This window comes from Bombina bombina, chromosome 2 (genome assembly GCF_027579735.1).
Source record: "Bombina bombina isolate aBomBom1 chromosome 2, aBomBom1.pri, whole genome shotgun sequence".
Classification (NCBI taxonomy): domain Eukaryota; kingdom Metazoa; phylum Chordata; class Amphibia; order Anura; family Bombinatoridae; genus Bombina; species Bombina bombina.
In genome coordinates, this window is record NC_069500.1 from 185,059,072 (window position 1) to 185,079,841 (window position 20,770).

At 37.6% G+C, this 20,770-nt stretch overlaps 1 protein-coding gene across 1 annotated transcript in view; it reads right to left on the reverse strand.

Moving 5' to 3' along the window:
- Positions 1-20,770, reverse strand: part of PDE8B (phosphodiesterase 8B) — a 493,644-nt gene that overhangs the window by 223,179 nt on the left and 249,695 nt on the right. Inside the window, exons 3-4 of the mRNA XM_053701380.1 lie at positions 13,350-13,540; positions 2,386-2,445 (exon numbers count right to left, since the gene is read on the reverse strand). Coding sequence (XP_053557355.1) covers positions 2,386-2,445; positions 13,350-13,540 — 251 coding nt within the window. The remainder of the gene's footprint in view (positions 1-2,385; positions 2,446-13,349; positions 13,541-20,770) is intronic.

Genomic DNA, 20,770 nt, shown 5'->3' on the forward strand with positions numbered 1-20,770 from the left:
ACCCCCCAAATAAAATCCTATCTAAATAAACCTAAGCACCTCATTGCCCTGAAAAGGGCATTTGCATGGGCATTGCCCTTAAAAGGGCATTTAGCTCTTTTTCGGTGCCCAAAACCCTAATCTAAAAATAAAACCCACCCAATAAACTCTTAATAAAACCTAACACTAACCCCCGAAGATCCACTTACAGTTTTTGAAGACCGGACATTCATCCTCATCCAGCCGCGAGAAGTCTTCATCCAAGCGGGCAGAAGTCCTCAACGAAGCCGGGAGAAATCTTCATCCAAGTGGCAAGAAGTCGTCCTCAAGGCGGGCAGAAGTCTTCATCCAGACGGCATTTTCTATCTTCATCCTTCTGACGTGGAGCGGGTCCATCTTCAAGACATCCGGCGGGGAGCATCCTCTTCTTTTGCTGGCTATTGAAGAATGAAGTTTCCTTTAAATGACGTCATCCAAGATGGCGTCCCTTGAATTCCGATTGGCTGATAGAATTCTATCAGTCAATCGGAATTAAAGGGTAAAAAATCCTATTGCCTGATGCAATCAGCCAATAGGATTAAGCTTCAATCCTATTGTCTGATCCAATCAGCCAATAGGATTGAGCTTGCATTCTGTTGGCTGTTCCAATCAGCCAATAGAATGCAAACTCAATCCTATTGGATGATTGCATCAGCCAATAGGATTTTTTACCCTTTAATTCCGATTGGCTGATAGAATTCTATCAGCCAATCGGAATTCAAGGGACGCCATCTTGGATGACGTCATTTAAAGGAAACTTCATTCTTCAATAGCCAGCGAAAGAAGAGGATGCTCCGCACCGGATGTCTTGAAGATGGACCTGCTCTGCATCGGAAGGATGAAGATAGAATATGCCCTCTGGATGAAGACTTCTGCCTTGAGGATGACTTCTTGTCGCTTGGATGAAGACTTCTCCCGGCTTCGTTGAGGATTTCTGCCCGCTTGGATGAAGACTTCTCCCGGCTGGATGAGGATGGATGTCCGGTCTTCAAAGTGTGTAAGTGGATCTTTGGGGGTTAGTGTTAGGTTTTATTAAGGGTTTAATGGGTGGGTTTTATTTTTAGATTAGGGTTTTGGGCACCGAAAAAGAGCTAAATGCCCTTTTAAGGGCAATGCCCATCCAAATGCCCTTTTCAGGGCAATGGGGAGCTTAGGTTTATTTAGATATGATTTTATTTGGTGGGTTTGGTTGTGTGGGTGGTTGGTTTTACTTTTGGGGGTTGTTTGTATTTTTTTAACAGGTAAAAGAGCTGATTTCTTTGGGACAATGCCCCGCAAAAGGCCCTTTTAAGGGCTATTGGCAGTTTAGTGTAGGCTAGGGTTTTTTTATTTTGGGGGGGCTTTTTTATTTTGATAGGGCTATTAGATTAGGTGTAATTAGTTTAAATATTTGATCATTTCTTTTATATTTTGTGTAATTTAGTGTTTATTTTGTTTTGTAATTTAGTTAATTGTATTTAATTAATGTAATTTATTTAATTTTAGTGTAATGTTAGGTGATAGTGTGAGGCAGGTTAGGTTTTATTTTACAGGTAACTTTGTATTTATTTTAACTAGGTAGTTAGTAAATAGTTAATAACTATTTACTAACTAGTCTACCTAGTTAAAATAAATACAAACTTAGCTGTGAAATAAAAATAAAACCTAAGATAGCTACAATGTAACTATTAGTTATATTGTAGCTAGCTTAGGGTTTATTTTATAGGTAAGTATTTAGTCTTAAATAGGAATTATTTAGGTAATAATAGTAATTAGTATTTAGATTTATTTTAATTATATTACAGGTCGTGGGAGTTAGGGTTAGGGGTTAATATATTTATTTAGTGTTAGTGATGTGGGAGGCCAGAGGTTTAGGGGTTAATAACTTTAGTATAGTGGAGGCGGCGACATTAGGGCAGGCAGATTAGGGGTTAATAAGTGTAGGTAGGTGGCGGCGATGTCGGGTGCGACAGATTAGGGGTTAATAAGTGTAATGTAGGTGTCGGCGATGTCAGGGGCAGCAGATTAGGGTTAAATAATTGTAATGTAGGTGTTGGCGATGTCAGGGGCAGCATATTAGGGGTGTTTAGACTCGGGGTTTATGTTAGGTTTAAAAATACATTTTCTTTCCCCATAGGAATCAATAGGGCTGCGTTACAGAGCTATTAAAGGTGAGCGGTGGAAATAACTTGCAAATTATTACTGAGCCACTCATAACGCAAAACTCGTAATCTGGCCGATAGTTATTCTGTCTATAAAATAAAACCAACTTTGAAATCGTTTTTGCAGTTTCTAAAGCAAATTGATTCAAAAAAAGAGCTATATTAAATGAACCTAAAACCCCCAAATTTATTTGAATGAATGTGAAATTAAATAAAATGTACTTACGGATGTGGAACAACAGCAAGAATTGTAGTGTGTTCTGATGGCTTTGTTGCTCGTATTGATCTATTTAAAAAAAAAAAGAACAGATCTCGTTGTTCAAAAATATATAGTTTCGTAGAAAATTTTCTACAGGAAGTTATATAATTTGTATGTCTGCAAGATTCATTACATTTTAAAATAAAATTACAGTTTTTGTTGTTTTTGTAAAATGGATGTTCCTGAAGTAAGGGTCAGATTACAAATAGAGCACTAACAGTTACGCATGAGTGAAAAGGGGTTTATGGCGGGTGTTTGCACATATCTGTTTTTTCGCTCGTATTAAAAGTTGAAAGTAAACCTGATCACTTGAGCGCAATTCAAGTTAATGCTCGTCAGGATAGCGCATCCTCAGTGCTCTGGTTAACTGTTTCACAAAAGAAAAAAGTCTTACAAAACACATCAAAAATACATTATAGTTACACTCATAGGGGTATATTTAACAATGTGCGAGCGGACATAATACGAAGTAGCGTATCATGTCCGCCGCACATCGATAAATGCCGTCAGCATACACTGTCAGCATTTATCATTGCACCAGCAGTTCTTGTGAACTGCTGGTGCAATGCCGCCCCTGCAGATTCGCGGCCGATCGGGTTGATTTCTATCCGCTGCCTCAGAGCAGGCAGATAAGTTATGGAGCAGCGGTCTTTAGACCGCTGCTTCATAACTTCTGTTTCCGGCAAGCCAAGCGGCATCAAGTTCCATACGGAGCTTGATAAATATGCCGCATGATAACACTATCTGATAAAAATTATTTTAAAACAAATTGCACAAAAAAGTTATAATGGCTCAAAGATATGAGGCAGGCAATAAGGATGTGCAGGGAAGAAATTTTCATTCCAAACAAAGGACATTAGTTTCCCAGAATATTAGTTTCCTGCACTATTCGTTTTTCATTTAGTTTAAAACTAATTAAAAATAGAATTTTTGATTACTTTCATTAAAAGGAATGTAAATATTTTGAAGCTACAGGTGAAAGTTCACCTGTAGCTACATACTTACTTTTAAAATGTAAACTACTTACCTTAATGCGATCTAGAGCATGCTAACCCGATCCTCTTCTTGCTAGAGCCTTGGGTGCTAATAGGAGGCTTAGTGCGTTCAGCTCCCAGGACCTGCATTAACTTAGTGCAGGTCCTGGGTGCCGAGCACGTTAAGCCGCCTGTTAGCAAGACCAGGACCTGTCAAGAAGAGGATCAGGTTAGCACGCTCTCCAGAGGTTAAGGTAAGTAGTTTACAAAAAAAATTCTTCAGTATTTTTTTTTTTTTCTTTACATTTCGTTGCTGCAATCATTCGAATATTCATTTTTGTTTACCGATTTTTGGTACAAAATGTACATTCATCTGAAAACGAATGCACATCTCTAGCAGGCAAAGGACTTTATCATTGAGATATATACATATACATGTCTAAATAAGTATAAATATATATATATATATATATATATATATATGTTTTTATCTATTGATTGCAAAGGGCTCTAATACACACACATATATATATATATATATATATATATATACTGTATGTCTATATATGTGTGCCTATGTATTTATGTGTTTATATGTGTATATATGCCTATAAATACATATATATATATATATATATATATATATATATATATATATATATATATATATACATAAATAAATAGGTAAAATACAGACCGCACTCCTGAGAATTGAATTGAGGCCCCGGGTGCACCAGAGGTATATAAAGCAAAAAGAACAAGAGAGCACTCCACAGGACTTTTTAAATGTCAAACACACTTTAATATTAACGTTTTCGGACCCAATGTCCGTCCTCAGACATATAAGTGTACACTTATATGTCTAAGGATGAACATTTGGTCCGAAATCGCTAACATTAAAGTGTGTTTGGCGTTTAAAAAGTCCTGTGGAGTGCTCTCTTGTTCTTTTTACATAAAAAATATGTAGACACATATAAACATATATATACGATGACTTAAACGCCACTTTATTTTTAATGATGGTAAATCCTAGTGTGTGTTAAATGCTCAGATTTACCATCACTTTAACCCCTTAATGACCACAATGTACCCTGTATGTCACTGGTCGTTAAGGGGTTTTCCAGGACATAATAGCACAAGTCTAGCAAGAACACGCTATTAATGCCCTCCCTCCAGAAGGCTTTGTGGAATAAAGCAGTGTCAACGCTGGCGGGAAGACCGCGCTATAAAACAATCAAGTCCCAAAAAAAGGCCAGCGACATACAGGGTACATCGATGGTCCTTAAGGGGTTAAAAGTGTTATACTGTGCATTTACTGTAAATATTTCACATTCCAATGTTCTATGTATTTTTAAATAGATATTCCTATACATATATACACAGCTCATAAGTTTACATACCCGGGCAGAATTTATGATTTCTTGGCCATTTTTCAGAGAATATGAATGATAACACAAAAAGTTTTCTTTCACTCATGGTTGGTGTTTGGCTGAAGCCATTTATTATCAATCAGCTGTGTTTACTATTTTTAAATCATAATGGCAATAGAAACTACTCAAATGATCAAAAGTTTACATACCCTGGTGATTTTGGCCTGATAACATGCACACAAGTTCACACAAAGGGGTTTGAACGGCTGTTAAAGGTAACCATCCTCACCTGTGATCTGTTTGCTTGTAATTAGTGTGTGTGTATAAAAGGTCAATGAGTTTCTGGACTCCTGACAGACCCTTGCATCTTTCATCCAGTGCTGCACTGACGTTTCTGGATTCATGGGGAAAGAAAAAGAATTGTCAAAGGATCTGTGGGAAAAAGGTAGTTGAACTGTATAAAACAGGAAAGGGATGTAAAAAGATATCCAAGGAATTGAGAATGCAATGTTCAAACTCTAATCAAGAAGTGAAAATGAGGCGTTCTGTTTAATAACATACTGTATTCATCTTGCCATCAATTCTAACCAAATTCTGTGCCTTTGTAGCTCACACATCCCCAAAACATCAGCGATCCACCGCCGTGTTTCACAGTAGGAATGGTGTACCTTTCATCATAGGCCTTGTTGACTCCTCTCCAAATGTAGCTTTTATGGTTGTGACCAAAAAGCTCAATTTTGTTCTTATCACTCCAAATGACTTTGTGCCAGAAGGTTTGAGGCTTGTCTCTGTGCTGTTTGGCGTATTGTAAGCGGGTTACGTTGTGGCATTTACGTAGTAATGGCTTTCTTCTGGCGACTCGACCATGCAGCCCATCTTTCTTCAAGTGCCTACTTATTGTACATCTTGAAACAGCCACACCACATGTCCTGTATTCCACTTGAAGTTATTTGTGGGTGTTTCTTTGCATCCCGAACAATTGTCCTGGCAGTTGTGGCTGAAATATTATTTGGTCTACCTGACTGTGGTTTGGTTTCAACAGAACCCCTCATTTTCCACTTCTTTATTAGAGTTTGAACACTGCTGATTTTCTCAATTCCTTGGATATATTTTAATATTCCTTTCCTGTTTTATACAGTTCAACTTCCTTTTCCTGCAGATCCTTTGACAATTATATTGCTTTCCCCACGACTGGACACAAATCCAGAATCGTCAGTGCAGCACTGGATGAAAGATGCAAGGGTCTGTCAGGAGTCCAGAAACTCAATGATCTTTTATACACACACACACACTAATTACAATAAAACAGATCACAGGTGAGAATGGTTACCTTTAATAGCCATTCAAACCCCTTTGTGTCAACTTGTGTGCAGGTTATCAGGCCAAAATCACTAGGGTATGTAAACTTTTGATTTAAAAAGAGTAAATACAGTTGATTGATAATAAATGGCTTCAGCCAAACACTAACCATGAGTGAAAGAAAGGTTTTTATGTTATCATTCATATTCTCTGAAAAATGGCCAGGAAATCATAAATTCTGCCAGGGTATGTAAACTTATGAGCACAACTGTATATCTATCTATCTATCTATCTATCTATCTATCTATATATACACACCTGTATATACAGTATATATAGATATATATTGTACCAAACTACCATCATATATATATATATTTATACATGATTAAACAGAACATATTCTGCTATGTGAAAACATTGGAATGTGAAATATTCATACTTTCATGACGGGTTAGCGCACTTGAGAATATGCAATTGTGTTTGCGCGTTAGTAGGGTGTTTGCTTTTTTCCACTTTTTTTTTGCTCCATTGACTTCTATAGGAGAATATTCTAACTTTTTACGCTTGTCAGGTTAGCACACGAGTGAAAACTGTTTACTTTAACTTGATATATGAGCACTATCCGATACACGCAAAAAATTACTTCTAGCGGAGTTAGCGCTCGAGCAGGAGAATTAAACACCGCTCCATTTGTAATCTGGCCCTAAATGTTTTGTTTTCATGCTTGTGAGGCTGTCATTGTTCACCAATAAAGTAGTGGCAGCGTTTCTTAGCAGGCAGTAAGCGGTCAGCTAATTCAATAGCCATAACCTCCTTAAAACTCTTTTAGGTCCTTTTCCAAAACATATTATGGCATTTTGTGCATGCTCTGTTCACATTTTAGCAAACACATTTGTCTCACTTTTATAAAATATGTCTGAAAACTAACTTTTGAACCGTGAATCACATTCAGAAATAAATTATGATCACAATCATTCAATTGATTTGATGTTTTAAATGTTATTATTATATGCCGGTATAATAATGTTCACATAGGAACGAGTTCCGATGTAAATACTATTAGTAAAAATGAAATCACACGATCAGCGATGCGATCACATGATTTCAAGGCCAGGATCACCAGGGACTGCATAATTTGCTAGGCAAGCCCACAGGCCGATCCTTACCTACATCAAATGGGAAAGTTGCAGGACGCCGTATATGGTAGGACGTTTCATGCCGTCCTAACAGCGTTAAAGTCTAGTGCTGTTAGGACGGCATGGAATGTCCTAACGACTTGAAGGGGTTAAAAATGAACACATAGGAATATAAAAACATAATTTATGCTTACCTGATAAATTCCTTTCTTCTGTAGTGTGATCAGTCCACGGGTCATCATTACTTCTGGGATATTACTCCTCCCCAACAGGAAGTGCAAGAGGATTCACCCAGCAGAGCTGCATATAGCTCCTCCCCTCTACGTCACTCCCAGTCATTCGACCAAGGACCAACGAGAAAGGAAAAGCCAAGGGTGAAGTGGTGACTGGAGTATAAATTAAAAAATATTTACCTGCCTTAAAAACAGGGCGGGCCGTGGACTGATCACACTACAGAAGAAAGGAATTTATCAGGTAAGCATAAATTATGTTTTCTTCTGTTAAGTGTGATCAGTCCACAGGTCATCATTACTTCTGGGATACCAATACCAAAGCAAAAGTACACGGATGACGGGAGGGATAGGCAGGCTCTTTATACAGAAGGAACCACTGCCTGAAGAACCTTTCTCCCAAAAATAGCCTCCGATGAAGCAAAAGTGTCAAATTTGTAAAATTTGGAAAAAGTATGAAGCGAAGACCAAGTTGCAGCCTTGCAAATCTGTTCAACAGAGGCCTCATTCTTGAAGGCCCAAGTGGAAGCCACAGCTCTAGTAGAATGAGCTGTAATTCTTTCAGGAGGCTGCTGTCCAGCAGTCTCATAAGCTAAACGAATTATGCTACGAAGCCAAAAAGAAAGAGAGGTAGCGGAAGCTTTTTGACCTCTCCTCTGCCCAGAGTAAATGACAAACAGAGAAGACGTTTGTCGAAATTCCTTAGTTGCCTGTAAGTAAAATTTTAGAGCACGGACTACATCCAGGTTGTGCAGTAGACGTTCCTTCTTTGAAGAAGGATTTGGGCATAAAGAAGGAACAACAATCTCTTGATTGATATTCCTGTTAGTAACTACCTTAGGTAAGAACCCAGGTTTAGTACGCAGGACTACCTTATCCGAATGAAAAATCAAATAAGGAGAATCACAATGTAAGGCTGATAATTCAGAGACTCTTCGAGCCGAGGAAATAGCCATTAAAAATAGAACTTTCCAAGATAACAACTTTATATCAATGGAATGAAGGGGTTCAAACGGAACGCCCTGTAAAACATTAAGAACAAGGTTTAAACTCCATGGTGGAGCAACAGTTTTAAACACAGGCTTAATCCTGGCCAAAGCCTGACAAAAAGCCTGGACGTCAGGAACTTCTGACAGACGTTTGTGTAACAGAATGGACAGAGCTGAGATCTGTCCCTTTAAAGAACTAGCAGATAAACCCTTTTCTAAACCTTCTTGTAGAAAAGACAATATCCTAGGAATCCTAACCTTACTCCAAGAGTAACCTTTGGATTCACACCAATATAGGTATTTACGCCATATCTTATGGTAAATCTTTCTGGTAACAGGTTTCCTAGCCTGTATTAAGGTATCAATAACTGACTCAGAAAACCCACGTCTTGATAAAATCAAGCGTTCAATTTCCAAGCAGTCAGCTTCAGAGAAGTTAGATTTTGATGTTTGAAGGGACCCTGTATCAGAAGGTCCTGTTTCAGAGGTAGAGACCAAGGTGGACAGGATGACATGTCCACCAGGTCTGCATACCAAGTCCTGCGTGGCCACGCAGGTGCTATTAGAATCACTGATGCTCTCTCTTGTTTGATTCTGGCAATCAATCGAGGAAGCAACGGAAAGGGTGGAAACACGTAAGCCATCCTGAAGTCCCAAGGTGCTGTCAGAGCATCTATCAGGACTGCTCCTGGATCCCTGGATCTGGACCCGTAACGAGGAAGCTTGGCGTTCTGTCGAGACGCCATGAGATCTATCTCTGGTTTGCCCCAACGTCGAAGTATTTGGGCAAAGACTTCCGGATGAAGTTCCCACTCCCCCGGATGAAAAGTCTGACGACTTAAGAAATCCGCCTCCCAGTTCTCCACTCCCGGGATGTGGATTGCTGACAGGTGGCAAGAGTGAGACTCTGCCCAGCGAATTATCTTTGATACTTCCATCATAGCTAGGGAGCTTCTTGTCCCTCCCTGATGGTTGATGTAAGCTACAGTCGTGATGTTGTCCGACTGAAACCTGATGAACCCCCGAGTTGTCAACTGGGGCCAGGCCAGGAGGGCATTGAGAACTGCTCTCAATTCCAGAATGTTTATTGGCAGGAGACTCTCCTCCTGACTCCATTGTCCCTGAGCCTTCAGAGAATTCCAGACGGCACCCCAACCTAGAAGGCTGGCGTCTGTTGTTACAATTGTCCAGTCTGGTCTGCTGAATGGCATCCCCCTGGACAGATGTGGCCGAGAAAGCCACCATAGAAGAGAATTTCTGGTCTCTTGATCCAGATTCAGAGAAGGGGATAAGTCTGAGTAATCCCCATTCCACTGACTTAGCATGCACAGTTGCAGTGGTCTGAGGTGTAAGCGTGCAAAGGGTACTATGTCCATTGCCGCTACCATTAAGCCGATTACCTCCATGCATTGAGCCACTGACGGGTGTTGAATGGAATGAAGGGTGCGGCAAGCACTTTGAAGTCTTGTTAGCCTGTCCTCTGTCAGGTAAATCTTCATTTCTACAGAATCTATAAGAGTCCCCAGGAAGGGAACTCTTGTGAGTGGAACGAGTGAACTTTTCTTTTCGTTCACCTTCCATCCATGTGACCTTAGAAATGCCAGCACTAACTCTGTATGAGACTTGGCAGTTTGAAAGCTTGAAGCTTGTATCAGAATGTCATCTAGGTATGGAGCTACCGAGATTCCCCGCGGTCTTAGTACCGCCAGAAGAGCACCCAGAACCTTTGTGAAGATTCTTGGAGCTGTAGCCAATCCGAATGGAAGAGCCACAAACTGGTAATGCCTGTCTAGGAAGGCAAACCTTAGGTACCGATAATGATCTTTGTGAATCGGTATGTGAAGGTAAGCATCTTTTAAATCTACAGTGGTCATGTACTGACCTTCTTGGATCATAGGTAAAATTGTCCGAATAGTCTCCATCTTGAACGATGGAACTCTTAGGAATTTGTTTAGGATCTTTAAGTCCAGGATTGGTCTGAAAGTTCCCTCTTTTTTGGGAACCACAAACAGATTTGAGTAAAACCCCTGTCCCTGTTCTGATCGTGGAACTGGATGGATTACTCCCATTAACAAGAGCTCTTGTACGCAGCGTAGAAACGCCTCTTTCTTTGTCTGGATTGTTGACAATCTTGACAGATGAAATCTCTCTCTTGGAGGAGAGTATTTGAAGTCCAGAAGGTATCCCTGAGATATTATCTCTAGCGCCCAGGGATCCTGAACATCTCTTGCCAAAGCCTGGGCGAAGAGAGAAAGTCTGCCCCCCACTAGATCCGATCCCGGATCGGGGGCCCTCAATTCATGCTGTTTTAGGGGCAGCAGCAGGTTTCCTAGTCTGCTTGCCCTTGTTCCAGGACTGGTTAGGTTTCCAGCCTTGTCTGTAGCGAGCAACAGCTCCTTCCTGTTTTGGTGCAGAGGAAGTTAATGCTGCTCCTGCTTTGAAATTACGAAAGGAACGAAAATTAGACTGTCTAGTCTTGGCTTTGGCTTTGTCCTGAGGCAGGGCATGGCCTTTACCTCCTGTAATGTCAGCGATAATCTCTTTCAACCCGGGCCCGAATAAGGTCTGCCCTTTGAAAGGTATATTAAGCAATTTAGACTTAGAAGTAACATCAGCTGACCAGGATTTTAGCCACAGCGCCCTGCGTGCCTGAATGGCGAATCCTGAATTCTTCGCCGTAAGTTTAGTAAGATGTACTACGGCCTCCGAAATGAATGAATTAGCTAGTTTAAGGACTCTAAGCCTGTCCGTAATGTCGTCCAGAGTAGCTGAACCAATGTTCTCTTCCAGAGACTCAATCCAGAATGCCGCTGCAGCCGTGATCGGCGCAATGCATGCAAGGGGTTGCAATATAAAACCTTGTTGAACAAACATTTTCTTAAGGTAACCCTCTAACTTTTTATCCATTGGATCTGAAAAAGCACAGCTATCCTCCACCGGGATAGTGGTACGCTTAGCTAAGGTAGAAACTGCTCCCTCCACCTTAGGGACCGTTTGCCATAAGTCCCTTGTGGTGGCGTCTATTGGAAACATTTTTCTAAATATCGGAGGGGGTGAGAACGGCACACCGGGTCTATCCCACTCCTTAGTAACAATTTCAGTAAGTCTCTTAGGTATAGGAAAAACCTCAGTACTCGTCGGTACCGCAAAATATTTATCCAACCTACACATTTTCTCTGGTATTGCAACTGTGTTACAATCATTCAGAGCCGCTAACACCTCCCCTAGTAATACACGGAGGTTTTCCAGTTTAAATTTAAAATTTGAAATATCTGAATCCAGTCTGTTTGGATCAGAACCGTCACCCACAGAATGAAGTTCTCCGTCCTCATGTTCTGCCACCTGTGACGCAGTGTCTGACATGGCCCTAATATTATCAGCGCACTCTGTTCTCACCCCAGAGTGATCACGCTTACCTCTTAGTTCTGGTAATTTAGCCAAAACCTCAGTCATAACAGTAGCCATATCCTGTAATGTGATTTGTAATGGCCGCCCAGATGTACTCGGCGCTACAATATCACGCACCTCCCTCTGAGCGGGAGATGTAGGTACTGACACGTGAGGCGAGTTAGTCGGCATAACTCTCCCCTCGTTGTTTGGTGAAATTTGTTCAATTTGTACAGATTGATTTTTATTTAAAGTAGCATCAATACAGTTAGTACATAAATTTCTATTGGGCTCCACTTTAGCATTGCAACAAATGACACAGGTATCATCCTCTGAATCAGACATGTTTAACACACTAGCAAATAAACTTGCAACTTGGAAATACAATTCAATTAGAATAATATTAAAACGTACTGTGCCTTTAAGAAGCACAGAAGATCTATGACAGTTGAAAATTAATAAATTGAAACAGTTATAGCCTCAATCCTTGTAAACAACACAACTTTAGCAAAGGTTTAATCCCATTAGCAAAGATAACAAATTCTGAAAGCAGGAAACAAATTACAGAATAAACGTTTTTTATCTCAGTCAAACTATAATTCTCACAGCTCTGCTGAGAGAAATTACCTCCCTCAAAATAAGTTTTGAAGACCCCTGAGCTCTGTAGAGATGAACCGGATCATGCAGGGAATACAATGAGTTGCTGACTGAAATATTTGATGCATAGTAAAAGCGCCAAAAAACGGCCCCTCCCCCTCACACACAGCAGTGAGGGAGAACAGAAACTGTCAGAAAACAGATTAAGCAACTGCCAAGTGGAAAAATAGTGCCCAAACATTTATTCACTCAGTACCTCAGCAAATGAAAACGATTTTACATTCCAGCAAAAACGTTAAACATAATCTCTAGTTATTAAACAGCTTTATGTATTTCTTACAGTGTAATTCTAGTGAAGTACCATTCCCCAGAATACTGAAGTGTAAAGTATACATACATGACATTATATCGGTATGGCAGGATTTTCTCATCAATTCCATTGTCAGAAAATAAAAACTGCTACATACCTCTATGCAGATTCATCTGCCCGCTGTCCCCTGATCTGAAGTTTACCTCTCCTCAGATGGCCGAGAAACAGCAATATGATCTTAACTACTCCGGCTAAAATCATAACAAAAACTCTGGTAGATTCTTCTTCAAACTCTGCCAGAGAGATAATAACACACTCCGGTGCTATTTTAAAATAACAAACTTTTGATTGAAGATATAAAACTAAGTATAATCACCATAGTCCTCTCACACATCCTATCTAGTCGTTGGGTGCAAGAGAATGACTGGGAGTGACGTAGAGGGGAGGAGCTATATGCAGCTCTGCTGGGTGAATCCTCTTGCACTTCCTGTTGGGGAGGAGTAATATCCCAGAAGTAATGATGACCCGTGGACTGATCACACTTAACAGAAGAAAGTGACTATATCTATCTTTCTATCTATACAGAATGTGTGTGTGTATATATAGATATATATATAAATAAATAAAAAACCTTACCTGCAAACAGTATCTGCATCAAGATATCTTGAGTGTCTGTGATCTATGACAATTATCTCATGGTGTTTTTCCAGGTAACATTCAACAGCAGATTCTTGTGTCCGAGCAATATTGCATCGGTACCCGGCTCGGTCACAAGCCCACCAGAACCCATCGCTCTGGCTGTCTTCTTTTGCAAATATTAGCAGCACCTGCAATATATATATAGAGATAATATGCATATATTAGTACAGATTTACAATACTAATAAACAGCCTCATAATGACTGAAGTATAAAGTTATTGCTCTTGCGCTAACCCGACGTTCGCAAAAAGACAAACTTACAATATAGCGCACAAGATAACCTATTCACCTATAGAAGACAATGGAGCAAAAAAAGTGGAATAAAAACGCCCCACTAGCGTGCAAATCCAATCGCATATGCGCTCACCGACATGAAAATATGAATATTTCACATTCCAATGTTCTGCACATAGCAGAATATGTTCTATTTATTCATAGATATTTTTATACATATCTGATGGTATTTTGGTACAATATATACTGTACATATACAGTATATGCATATATATATATATTATATATAGGTATAGATATATACAGATATATAAAGGAATATCTATTTACAAATACTTAGAACATATTCTGCTATGTGCAGAACATTGGACTGTGAAATATGTACAGGACATACACAGTATAACACTTTATTAAATACGAATATTGCATAAATATGCTTTTACATGTTTTAATCTACTTAAAGGGACACTGAACCCAATTTTTTTCTTTAGTGATTCAGATAGAGCATGAAATTTTAAGCAACTTTCTAATTTACTCCTATTATCAAATTTTCTTCATTCTCTTGGTATCTTTATTTGAAATGCAAGAATGTAAGTTTAGAGGCCCATTTTTGGTGAACAACCTGGGTTGTTCTTGCTGATTGGTGGATACATTTATCCACCAATAAAAAATGCTGTCCAGAGTTCTGAACCCAAAACAAGCTTAGATGCATTTTTTTTTTCAAATAAAGATAGCAAGAGAACGAAAAAAAATGATAATAGGAGTAAATTAGAAAGTTGCTTAAAATAGCATGCTCTATCTGAAATTTGCGTTCAGTGTCCCTTTAACTGCAAACGGCTCCAATGCACTTCTATATGTGTCTTTATCTGTATACATATGTATTTATTTATTTATATGTGTATATACATCTGTAAATACATATATACACATATAAATACATATGTACACATATATAGACATATATATATCTAAATATATATACATACATACATATACATCTTTTAAGGGGTAGCAGAAGCGTGTCTAGGCAGTGATCATAGCGGATCACAATACAGGAAGCTGTACTTAAAGGGACAGTCTATTTGATTTTTTTATTGTTTAAAAAGATAGATTACGCCCTCACTACCCATTCCCCAGCTTTGAATAAACAACATTGTTATATTAATATACTGTGCCCTGTCTGTTTCTAAACCCCTTCAGGCCACCTCTTATCTTAGTGCTTTTTATTAGCTTTTTACAATCTTGCACACAGTCAGACAGTGCAAATCAATGTGTCAATATAGATAATATTAGTGCTCACTCCCGTGGAGAATGATAATGGTTATGCAGGCACCAGCACTAATTGACTAAAATGCAAGTTTGTAAAAAGCACTGTAATAAGGGGCAGACCGCAGAGGCTTAGATACAGCTACGCAAAGAAGTAAATTGTATATTAATATATATGTTAGTTATGCAAAACTGGGGAATGGGTAATAAAGGGATTTAAACCATTTTTAACAATTTTCAAGTAGACTATCCCTTTAAGAGCTGTATCTTCCACCATGTACTAACAGGCATCTCTAATATTTGCTAGTAATTTCTTGATATTTGGACACTGCAAAGGTCCCTGATTAGAGAGATACCTCTATATCTGTTGGTCTGCTATCCTGTCCAGATTTTGGCGGCCCTGCACGGGAAAATCTTCAACACACTCCTCCCAGGTAACACAAGCTACAGTGAGATTATGGGCTCCATTTATTATAGAAAAACAAACATAGCTCAGCACCTGATACAGCCCTCCTGGGTAGTGCACGCTGGACTGAGGGCCATGGCCAGGTCCCAAGTATGTATAGCACAAAGTTCGAAAACTTTTAATGAAGCATTCAGACAAGCAAAAAACAAAAGCAACGTTTCGGGCATACACGCCCTTAATCATGCATAGTTTCTGTGTACACTTATGTTACCTTTAAAGGCAGTATCTGCCAATGAGCGCACACTTAAAATATTAACTATAAACATACCAAAATGTGCTCTATTCATACAATAAAAAAAACCCCTAGTGGATAAGAATAATATCAGTTTTTAAAAAAAAACCATTTTTTTCTTTTCATTATTATATCTCTTTAAAAACAAATGTACAACAATTGGGGAAGGAATGAAGGCAGCAAAAACTAAATCCTTAGATAATAATATATAAATATAGACTATCAAACATAGATTGGCAGGAAGGTTATCCTTTCTCTAATATAAAGATTTACATAAGTTAAATTACCATACACGGTAAATCTTATAAAATGATAAAGGGTATTTCATGACAGAGAATATAGACAAGACCTACAGGAACACTGATAGATCAAAGTCTCTATTGAGGCCTTTCAAGTACATAGAATCCAATCTATGTATCCAAAATGCCTCCCTTTGTTTATGGTATCTTTCTCTGTCACCTCCTGCTCTTAAAGGGCCAACATTATCAATTATTTGCCAACGTAGTTGGCTAATTTGGTGCCCTTCTTCAAGGAAATTGCATGCAACTGGGGCCTGTAAATCCCCTTTCCTTATATTATATCTATGTTGGTTAAACCGTTCTCTTATTTTTTGGGTCATTTCACCTATGTAAATTTTAGCACACGGGCATTTGATCAAATAAACAACATGGGTGGACTCACAAGTGTAGTATGATCGAATATTTTGACCACTACGAGGATGCACGAAAAAATTACCTTTAATAACAGAATTACAATGCGTACACCCCAAACAGGGGGAAGTACCCAAACTTTTTTTGGTGATGTATCTAGTGGTATCAGTGCATCTAGGGCCTAAGTCACTCCTAATCAACATATCCTTAAAGGGACACTGTAGTCAAAAATGAATTCCTCTTAGTTAAAAACTATACATTGAAATAAGGACATTTGCAATGCCCATCACGTTTCAAATAATTACCGTTTGTAATTGTTTTGTCTCTGAAATTTTCATTTTTTCCAAACCACAAAATTTCTATACGTTACCGATTTCCAATCTGGAATATGGCGACTGTTAGACGCGATGCGCATGCGCAAGATAGGTAAACGTCATAGAATATGTCACCATCTTATTTTCAGGTTTGGATGCCGCAGACACGCTTAATCGAGAGTGGATTAGAAGAATATGATGCTCAGGAAACGTGAGTCGCTTGCGTGTGAGCGCTTAGAGAATCTCCCTAGAATTAACAAGCAACTTTAAAAACTATTTACATTAATACTATGTAACACCCAACTCAATAGAAATGAATAATGATATTACATTTTAATTAATTCTCCATGCATTATTTATTACAAAAGATAATCTCCCTAGAATGGATGAGCAAAATATATGATTATTATAAATAATATCATTCTATAATTATTACATTATAATTCGAATCACAGTTGTTAAAAATAGTATTAATAGTACTAATAGTATAAATATCTAAATAGTATAAATATATAAATCAATAAATATAAATAAATTAATAATATAAATACAATAAATAGTATAAATATATAAACAGTATAATTAATATATAGATGTTAATATGTGCTCAAAAAGAAATATGAATATATATATATATATATATATATATATATATATATATATATATATATATATATATATAATAATAATTAATTAGATGGCTATATATAAAATATATAAAAAATAAGGATACATATATTATAACCAAATATTTGAAAAAATTTTTTTTATCAAAAATGGATTTATACATTTATATATATATATTTTGTGCAGTTTGTTGATTTGTGAGTCAGAGTTCAGCCAATGGAAGGAGAATGTTTGCATGTAATATCATTTCCATGTTTTGATACCTATTGGGTTTATTAAACTAACATTACCTGTATATTTAAAAAAATTAATTATCACCCAGTTCTACTAATTCCATAATGAATGCCTCACTTTGCCCACTTTAAATGACAAGAAATAATAATGGTAGGTCTTACAGTGCAGACATTTCAAAAGGCTATAAATTAAATTTCAATAACTGACTTTTATTTTATTATTTATATTATGCATATTAAAATTAACAAATAAATTAATCAATAAAATTTATTTAATAAACAATTACATTTCTGAATAATATAATTAATTGGTTTGTGAAATATTAACAGTGAAAATTAAAAAGCGATAAAGAATAGTGTACCAATAGCATTATAACATAGTGACAAGGTAAACTACGTAGAATGGCTGTATAAGCGAATTGTATTTAAAATGCGCATGCGTTATTTGGAATCCAGTGTGGATAATGTCTGCATTTGTGCCGTAATCTGTGCATGCAAGAGTATACAAATTGAATTGCGCATGCGTAGGGCGACGCAATAGAATTATAATTACATGCAAAAACTCGCCATCCCATTGGTTACTGTGTTACATCGTGTATGGCCTATATTTGAGGGCTGGATGATGTGATGTCATTTGGATACAATAAAAGGTTCTTTTACAAAGAAATGGAGCTTTGTTTCTACACAAAATAAGGTAGATTACATTTGTTTGATAAATGTAATTGAAAATATATAGTCCGTTTTGAATATAAAAAACAAAAGTTAGTAATCCTTTAAAGGGATACTAAACCCAATTTTTTTTATTTAATTATTTAGACAGAGAATGCAATTTTAAGCAACTTTCTAATTTACTTCTACTATCAATTTTTATTCGTTCTCTTGCTATCTTTATTTAAAAAGTAGGAATTTAAAGCCAAGGAGCCAGCCCATTTTAGGTTCAGTACCATGGATAGCGCTTGCTTATTGTTGGATACAGTTAGCAAACCGATAAGCAAGCATAACCCAGGATCTCAACTAAAAATGGGACGGCTCTTAAGTGTTATATTCCTGCTTTTGAAATAAAGATAGCAAGAGAATGAAGAAAACATTATAATAGGTAAATTAGAAAGTTGTTTAAAATTGCATCATTAAAAGAAAAAAAATGGAGTTTAGTGTCCCTTTAATATTCTTTACCCTTTTATATGCCATCATAGGTATCTCTCTAAAGGCTGGCGTGTCCAAATTGCACTGTTTTAAAATATTCCAGTGTATTTTAATAATACGTGATATTCTATCACTATATAGGTTATAATGGGATATGAACACTAATCTATCTTTCTTATCCCTTTTAGGTGTAGTGTTCATAATCCCATTTGTGCTTATCTTATTGACCTCTTTATGGACCAGTGCCTTAGGGTAACCCCTATTCAAAAATTTCTTACCTATATCAACTAATCTGGACTCCTTAAGTAGGGGATCCCCTATTATCCTGTCAACTCTCAACAACTGACTCCGTGGAAGAGACCTCTTAAGGGCTGGATGATGGAAACTGTTATATTTTAATAATGTATTTCTATCTGTTTCTTTGGAATACAAATCAAAGCATAAAACATCATTTTTGTTTGTATATACTAGTATCTAGAAACGTGATTCTTTCCTCACTATAATTGAGAGTAAATTCCAGGCCATTGACTCCATTGTTGAGTAACTGTACAAATTTGTGTAGAGTCAATGTCGCCCCACCATATGCCAAATATATTGTCTATAAACCACCACCAGGTGGAGCCAAATAACAAACAATCTATTACAATATACATCTTTCTCTCCAAATTGGCTCATGTAGAGATTGGCATAGGATGGGGCGACATTAGAACCCATTGCAGTTCCCCTCTTTTGTACATACAATGTATCAATAAACAGAAAATAATTATGGTATAATATAACATCCAATAACTGAATAAAAAATTAAATCTGATCGCTTCTGTACTTAGAATTAGTTCTTAATTGGTGTCTAATAACCTCAATACCACTCTGATGTCTTATAGAGGTGTAAAGGCTTTTAACGTCTATAGTAAATAATATGTACTTAGAATTCGGTAACTCCAATGTTTGCAATTTAGAGATAAAGTCACCGGTATCTTTGATATACAAGGGTTTTTTTTTTCTACTAGAGGTTGTAATACCTTATCTAAAAAAATAGCAATGTTAGTGAATATAGATTCAGTGCCTGCCACTATAGGGCGGCCAGGTGGATTTTGGGCATCCTTGTGAATTTTTGGTACAGTATAAAAGAAAGGAGTCTTAGGATGTTGAATGTATAGGAACTCACTGGTTTTCTTATCAATTAACCCATTCTTTTCTGCTGTACCAAGTATACTACTTATTTCCCTCTGTATATGGAATACTGGATTATAATTACATTTGCCAAAGGTCTGGTCATCATTCAATTGGCTCAGTATTTCATTAACGTATAACCCCTTATCGAGGACCACTGTGGCCCCGCCCTTGTCGGCTCTCTTAATGATCACTTCCTTGTCTTTTAAAATGTTAATAGCTTTAACTTCATCTTTTGAAAGGTTGTATGGTTTAACTATAACCCTTTCAGCAACCTCTTTCTCTAATATGGCAATGTCAGCAGTTACAAGCTTAACATACGTGTCTATACATTAGGAGTAAAAGTACTTTTCTTATGTAAACCAAATTGATCAATGAACAATAGATTACTCTCAACATTACACAGAAACTATGCATGATTAAGGGTGTGTGAGCCCGAAACGTCACTTTTGTTTTTTGCTTGTCTGTATGCTTCATTAAAAGTTTTCCTGAATCAATAAGTGCTGTGGACGTGAACTTTGTGCTATACATACTTGGGACCTGGCCGTGGCCCCCAGTCCAGCGTGCACTACCCAGGAGGGCTGTATCAGGTGCTGAGCTATGTTTGTTTTTCTATGATTCTGTACGGCTGAGCTTTGTGCATCTGAACATTAACTGCTATAAGATGGAAAAAGCACGGAAAACGGAAGGCAATAAGGTTTTTATGTACTCTGAAATGGAGGCAGCTAGAATTACTACCTTGACAAAGGGGTCTCGTGACTTTCTCAGGACTGTACCTGTCAATAATTATGAAAAGTTATATGAAAATGCTAAATGCAAAAATTTGGCCTGGGATTTGCATGTTACCACATTGTCTGAATATCCCCGTGTTATACGGATACCAAGCGGCTTGAGTATGAGCACCCGCCCTGCACTGCTTCAGGACAATGATGACTACTGCGATAAATTTGAATCCATACTAAATAAGTGCTCATATGACCTGATGGTATTAATGGTTGAGTACCTGTTAAAGGATATCCAGAC